Here is a 7,539-nt window from a genome sequence, read left to right as displayed (position 1 = left end):
TCTTGCTGTCTATATACATATTGAATTAGTAGTGGTTAAGACACATCAATCCCGTTGCCCCTTAGAATTAGTAGCGGTTGCATAAATAAATTAGACTGTTGAAATTTATACCTTCTAATATTTGTATTACTTTAGTACGAGTTGGTGGAAAAATGCTAACAGATTTTACTTCTGATTCTTGGTATATATTAGCACTTGATGATTTTATTATCTTACTAAAGAAACAAGGGCTGGTAAAAAAATAAATAAAAATTGAACTCTTCTGAATACTTGTGACGATGCAAAATCAAGGGTTGCATATGACAAGTGAGACCATTTACCTCTTCAGAACCACCTTGATATTTCTCATAAAACGTGAACAGATTAGTACCCATAAAGGGTTGCTACTATAAAGAAAATCCCACCGGAAAAGAAAGAGATAAACCTCTAGCATTATCATAAATTAAACTAAACAATTGAGCAATAATGCAAGCTAATTATGTATACCAGCAAGGATACAAAGTCAAATGAACAAAACTTCATATCAAGATGGAAATTTCGCAAACAGAAACTTTCAAAACTTTCTTTTTTTATTTTTCAACTTGAAGATTTTTAATTGAATAAATAACAACATAATAAGCCTATAAATAGGAATGAGAAGTGAAGGATAAGATCACAACAAAACATCATCAGGAATACAAACGAAGATGGCAACAATGGGAGCCTCAGCGGCTTCTTCAATCACTATCTTTTTAGTGCTTTTCATATCTCTTACCTTTCCTTCTAAAACCGTAGCAAATGGCTATTTCTACGATTCACCACCACCACCAAAACCAGTGTACAAGCCTGCACCAGTGTATGACCCTCCTACACCAGTTTACAAACCTCCAGTGTATACTCCTGTTTACAAGCCTCCAGTGTACAAACCTCCGGTGTACAAGCCACCTGTCTACATCCCAGTGTACAAGCCACCAGTTTACAAGCCACCAGTCTACAAGCCTCCTGTGTATAAGCCTCCTGTCTATACCCCAGTGTACAAGCCACCAGTTTACAAGCCTCCTGTGTATAAGCCTCCTGTCTACACCCCAGTGTACAAGCCACCAGTTTACAAGCCACCAGTCTACAAGCCTCCTGTGTACAAGCCTCCTGTCTACACCCCAGTATACAAGCCACCAGTCTATAAGCCTCCTGTCTATACCCCAGTGTACAAGCCACCAGTTTACAAGCCTCCTGTCTACACCCCAGTGTACAAGCCACCAGTTTACAAGCCACCAGTCTACAAGCCTCCTGTGTACAAGCCTCCTGTCTACACCCCAGTATACAAGCCACCAGTCTACAAGCCTCCTGTCTATACCCCAGTGTACAAGCCACCAGTTTACAAGCCTCCTGTCTACACCCCAGTGTACAATCCACCAGTTTACAAGCCACCAGTCTACAAGCCTCCTGTGTACAAGCCTCCTGTCTACACCCCAGTATACAAGCCACCAGTTTACAAGCCTCCTGTGTATAAGCCTCCGGTTTACAAGCCACCAGTTTACAAGCCTCCAGTATACACCCCAACCTACAAGCCCCCAGTGTACAAGCCTCCCGTTTACAAGCCTCCAGTATACAAACCTCCTGTGTACACCCCAACTTACAAACCCCCGGTTTACAAGCCCCCCGTTTACAAACCTCCTGTCTACAAGCCACCAGTTTACAAACCTCCGGTATATACCCCAACTTACAAACCACCCGTTTACAAGCCCCCCGTTTACAAGCCTCCAGTTTACAAGCCTCCCACCCCTATTTACTAAGAACTGGTGGACACCTCCACTTACCCTAATTCATGATCCTATCACCACCACTCACCTTCTACAAATCACCGTCCACCCGCTCTAGTTTTCAAGACTTCAATAATTTATGAAGCATCTCGATCTCGATCAATATAGATCAAGTATAAGAAATACGAACATATAGAGATGTTTCATTTTATTTTATAAGTAATTTATTTATGTGTCATGTGTAAGTTCGAGCCATTGAAGCTCCATGTTGCAATAATTTCATATATTTTCTATTGCTGGAAATTATGAGCTTTGTATTTACATTTTGTTAGAATTTGAATGAAAGTGATTTCAGAAAAAGAAGAAAAGGTTTACTGTATTTGCTATTACATAATTGAGAAGATGAATCATCGTCAACAAATTTTGATAAATTTTCAGAGAGGTATTTTCTCATAAGCGTACAAATATTTCTTCAGAAGTTCTTGGTTCATTTTTCACTGAAATAACGAGTTACCTATGTAAGGTGATACTACTGTTCATTTTTCACTGAAATGAAGAGTTACCTATGAAAGACCATTCTCTATAAAAGAAGAGGCTGATAAAAGAACGAGAAGCCTCTTCAGAGGAAATGACGCTTAACACCTGATTGCACTGCCTTCAAATCATTATACGACGTTGGAATACACCTTGACCAAGCAACGAACCTAGTTATGCGAAATACAGTCCAACTCGCAACCTAGGGAATAACATTCCAACTCTACAAGAGCACCCTGTTGGGAAAACTGCGGAAACAGTAAAGTCCGAAGCACAGTTTATATTGATTATTTTAGCTCTATAGGGGGTGCAACACTGCTAAACTGGAATCCAACAAAAGGAAATAATATTTCAACATCATAAATAGTTCTCTGCATTTCAGAACTACCACCTCCCATTGAAATCTACAACCGTAGTGGCGTAGTCTATTACTCATTACAAGCACACTCCAACCCAAAGGCATCTCGGTCTGATATATATTTACTCATTCGGTCACTCCCGTCCCCACACCACCGGGTCCAATTTAGCAGCCAACTCCAACCAAAAGGCCATCCTTGTCCAATATTTAGGCCAGTTCAATCGGTATATAGGTCCAACCTAATGCTGTTGTGAATGCTAGTAAAGATACAAAATCAATGGTTTCAGTGGGAGAATCAGGTGGGACAAATAGAGTCGATTGCCCTCGATTATCATCTGGCTCCTTTATGTTGGCTCTTTGCTACCCAAGGCTGTAGTATGTTCTAATTCTTGGACTGTTCATTCATTCAAGCGGTACATGATCTGGGTTCATAATTCCTTTTAAACAAAATTATCTTTCAATTCGATGATTGATTACCTAATGCAGTTAGGTTTCTCCCTCTTTAGACTTTAATCGGCAAAACCACCTTCACAGATTCTCATAGAACATGCACAACTATGGCTAAGTACATGCACACATAATGGCACCATCATGCACCAATATGGCTTAGAACCTGAACAAATATGGCATACTTGGCTATTATAAAAATCCCATTACAGAAGGAGGAGATAGAACCAGCAGCATTATCACAGGAAAAAAAAATTAAACCAATCGAGCAATTATTAGTGTATGCCAGCATGGAAAACCAAGTCAAATGATAAAAACACCAACACATGGTGATGGAAGTTTCGCAAGAAGAATCTTTCAATAGTTTCTTATCCTTTTCATTTAATTTTTATCAACTTGGAGATTTTATATGTTGAAAAGTTGAAAAATTCATTGAAAATAATTTCGTGTGGCAAATTATACTACCTCTGCATCAGAAAAATTGATATTTTCACTTTTTCAAATTTGTTAAGCAAAAATTGAAAACTAAAGATACCACTTTTCCTAGAACCAAGGTTGTATTCCTTTATGACTTTTGATATGAATTTATTGTATTGTGTATCCAAACACCCCTTAAAAATTTAGAATCCGCGAGTTACAACACCGAAGGTGTCACTATCCATGCACAAACACTCCAACAAAATCTCTTTCTATCGGGAAGTCAAAAAAAAATTTTTTGCACAAAAACCCAATTTAATATAAACTGTCTATATTGCCCTTTTAGTTTAGATCATCCCAACAAAAACAAAAATCAAAGACACTTTTAATTTTTTATTATATCATCACAAACAACAACAACCCACCACCATCAACTAGCAACACCACCTCCCACAATCCACTGCCGCCCAACACCACCATTGTCCACCACCGCCGTCGTCCAACACCACCACCGCCAACCAGCACCGCCGACCTCCACCACCACCAACCAGCACCGCCGACCACCACCACCAACCAGCACCGCCGACCACCACCACCACCACCAAAAAGCACCCAACACCCCCGACCACCACTACCGTCGCCGCCACCACCATCACCTCCACCAACCAGCACACATACCACCACCACCAACCATCACCCAGAGCCATTACCACAACCAACAACTTACAGTAGCATCAGCCACCAACCACTACCACCAAATATTCATAAAACCACCACCACCTCCGCCTCCAACAAATCCAACCACCACAAGCCGCCACCACCTCCATCACCCCCCATGGTAGCACCATAACCACCAATATCATTACCGTCGGTACTAAAAATTGATGAAACTAAAACTGGTTTCATCAAAAAAACAGTTTGGTTTCATCATAAAAACTATCCATCTCTATATCACTTAAAATGTTTTGATGAAACCAAAACTGGTTTCATCAAAAAACTGTTTGGTTTCGTCAAAAAACCCATCTCTATATCACTAAAAAAATTTTTTGATGAAACTAAAACTGGTTTAATTGATTTTGATTTCATCTAAGTTTAGTTTCGTCAATAAAAACTCAAAAAATATTGATCCAGTGCAGATGAAACCTACTTGTTTCAACAAAATTCTATTTATCACCAACAACGTTGGTTTCACCGAAAATTTTCAAAAAAAATTAAGGCAAAATTAAATGAAACCAAAATCGGGTCCACCAAATTTAGATGAAACCGAAATTGGTTTCATCATAAATTTCTTTTGACTGTTTTAATATTCCTTTTCCAGCACGGTGATGGTGTATATATTTCCATCCAAGGCTGATAATATTCTTATGCAAGAGTAAATTAAGATTACCACCTCTGCCAACGACCACCACCTCTGGTGCCTTTACGCAAGAGTAAATCAAGACTACGGTGGTGGTGTACTTCTGGGGCGCTTCTCAACAGTTTTTATGGGGTGTATCCTGGGTTCCTTTAGGAATTTTCTCTAGGGGTCCAAATACCACGTTTCGAGTAGCTTTTTCCATGAGAGTTTATTGCCCAAAAATACCTACAAACAAGTTTATTAGTGATATAATGAGTCCCAACTAATGTATTTATGGGTTAAAATGCATCGCACATTCATGCTTATCAATAAGTCATGTATTATTAAAGCTTGAAACCTTCTGACCTGGATATTGCAAGACAAAGAACTATGACTATCCATGCTATAAATCAGAATGTCAAACTTATAAGCAAGAACTTGATTTTCCATGCTATGAATATTTGTACCCCCATAAAACATCCTCCAAGGTGTTTTGTTATTTTAATAGCATTGGTTATACTTACATGATAGTGCCATATTTTGTAGGATATTCTGATTGAAAGCAGAGACCTGGACAAGATTCGACTTGAGTATGAAGCATCCTGGGAATAAGTTGTTGGCATGATATATTGTTATTTGTAACAATTCCATTTTTTGGTATAACTCTATATTTAACCAAATTTGAATGTTTTACTTATAGATTAAAACTCTCGTCCATTGTAAGTTGTGAGAGCATTTCTTACATTCAAAATGATTTTTATTTATATCAGTTTTCCCAGGATCCCTGCATCATGCCGAGGCTTTTATCCCAGATCTAGAGAATTAGTTGCTTCCTGGAGATGTAATCGAGAAAATGCTTTTAGAGGTAATATATTTATAACGAAACAATTTTTATTTTTTTTTTGTTGTTGAAGCATTACCAATACAAATATCAAATTTTTTGTTTGTTTATTCATGCATTCATCTCTTTAGCCATCAAAAGCTATTGAATATTAATATGCCATGGACTATTAAAGCTTAAAACCTTCTAAACTGGATGTTGCAAGACAAAGAACTATGAATATCCTTGTTATAAATTAGAACGTCAAAGAACATGATTCTCCAGTTCTCGATATGAATATTTGTACCCGCATAAAACATCCTCCATGGTGTCTCGTTATTTGAATAGCATTGGTGATACTTACATGACAGTGCCACATTTTGTAGGATATTTTGATTGAAGGTAGAGACCTGGACAATATTTGACCTGAGTACGAAGCGTCTTGGGAATAAGTTGCACGCATGATAGATTGTTATCTGTGATCATTCCATTTTTTAGTACAACTCTGTATTTAACCAAATTTGAATGTTTTACTTATGAATTAAAACTCTCGTCCATCATAAGGTGTGAGAACTAACCCTAGATCGTAATGATATCAACAATTAAATCAATGAGGGATTTTTGATTTTGAGTTTGGCTTTGTGGTTATTAGTGGAGTAACATCATAAGAAAAAAGGGAGGGAGATAAAAGAGAAGAGAGCCAGAGCGGCGCGGCAGAAAGTTTGAAGATATAAATATAGCTAGGGTTTTCATTGTTATGGTATATAACCTCATCCTTCATAGTTAAAATCTCAGGGAGGATCTCGAAGTGTTAATATCGGGGAGGATCTCAAAGAGATCCAGGGTCCTGAATCATTATACGTGCTTCTCACACATGCTTCTCCGTTTTATACCCAGGCGCAGTAATATTTTTTGGGTAATCTCAAGGAATATCCCAACGAGACGTGGGAACTTGATTTATCATACGTGTGTTTGAGACATGCGTTCCTTTTTGGACATTTATTTTACAAATTTATGTTCAAGATTCCAATTAAATTCCATGTTCTTTCTATCATATATTTGTCTATGTCTTGTAATTCAGTTGTGTTGATAATTTTAATGATCTTTTTTTAGGCAAACTTATAAGGAACAAAATGATTTTCCAAATTTCAGCATGAATATTTGTACCTGCATAAAACATCGTCCATGGTGTTTTTTTATTTTAATAGCATTGGTGATACTTACATGACAGTGCCACATTTCGTAGCATATTTTGATTGAAGGTAGAGACCTGGACAAGATTCGACTTGAGTACGAAGCATCTTGGGAATAAGTTGCTGGCATTATAATATATTATCTGTAACAATTCCATTTTTCGGTACAACTCCGTATTTAACCAAATTTGAATGTTTTAATTATAAATTAAAACTCTCGTCCATCGTAAGTTGTGAGTGCATTTCTTACATCCAACATGATTGTTATTTGTATTAATTTTCCCTGGATCCTTGCATCATGCCGATGTATTTATCCCAAATCTAGGGAAAGAGTTGCTTTCTAGAGATGGAATCGAGAAAATGCTTTTCGAGGTAATGTCTTTATAACTAAATAATTATCTTTTTTGGTTGTTGAAGCATTACCAATATAAATATCAATTTTTTTTTTGTTTATTCATGCATTCATATCTTTAGCCATCAAAAGCTATTGGATATTAGTAAGCCATGGACTACTAAAGCTTAAAACCTTCTGAACTTTATGTTGCAAGACAAGGAACTTTGATTATCCTTAGTATAAATCAGAACGTCAAAGAACATGATTCTCCCGATCTAAATTTTAACATTTGTACCCGCATAAAATATCCTCCATGGTGTTTTGATATTTGAATAAAATTGGTGATGCTTACATGACAGTG

At 37.4% G+C, this 7,539-nt stretch overlaps 1 protein-coding gene across 1 annotated transcript; it reads left to right on the top strand.

Moving 5' to 3' along the window:
• Window positions 1–657: 657 nt before the first annotated feature.
• LOC113329880 (repetitive proline-rich cell wall protein-like) lies at window positions 658–2,125 on the top strand. The gene has a single exon (XM_026576702.1). It carries the CDS (start codon window positions 687–689, stop codon window positions 1,770–1,772), a length of 1,086 nt encoding a protein of 361 aa, XP_026432487.1. The 5' UTR covers window positions 658–686; the 3' UTR covers window positions 1,773–2,125.
• Window positions 2,126–7,539: the final 5,414 nt, after the last annotated feature.

The sequence above is a fragment of the Papaver somniferum genome, unplaced genomic scaffold (genome assembly GCF_003573695.1).
Source record: "Papaver somniferum cultivar HN1 unplaced genomic scaffold, ASM357369v1 unplaced-scaffold_117, whole genome shotgun sequence".
Taxonomy (NCBI): domain Eukaryota; kingdom Viridiplantae; phylum Streptophyta; class Magnoliopsida; order Ranunculales; family Papaveraceae; genus Papaver; species Papaver somniferum.
This window is presented reverse-complemented; position numbering and strand designations above follow the sequence as displayed.

Excerpts from the sequence above, each read along its gene's own strand:
- LOC113329880 (XM_026576702.1), top strand. The coding sequence starts at position 687 with ATGGCAACAATGGGAGCCTCAGCGGCTTCTTCAATCACTATCTTTTTA.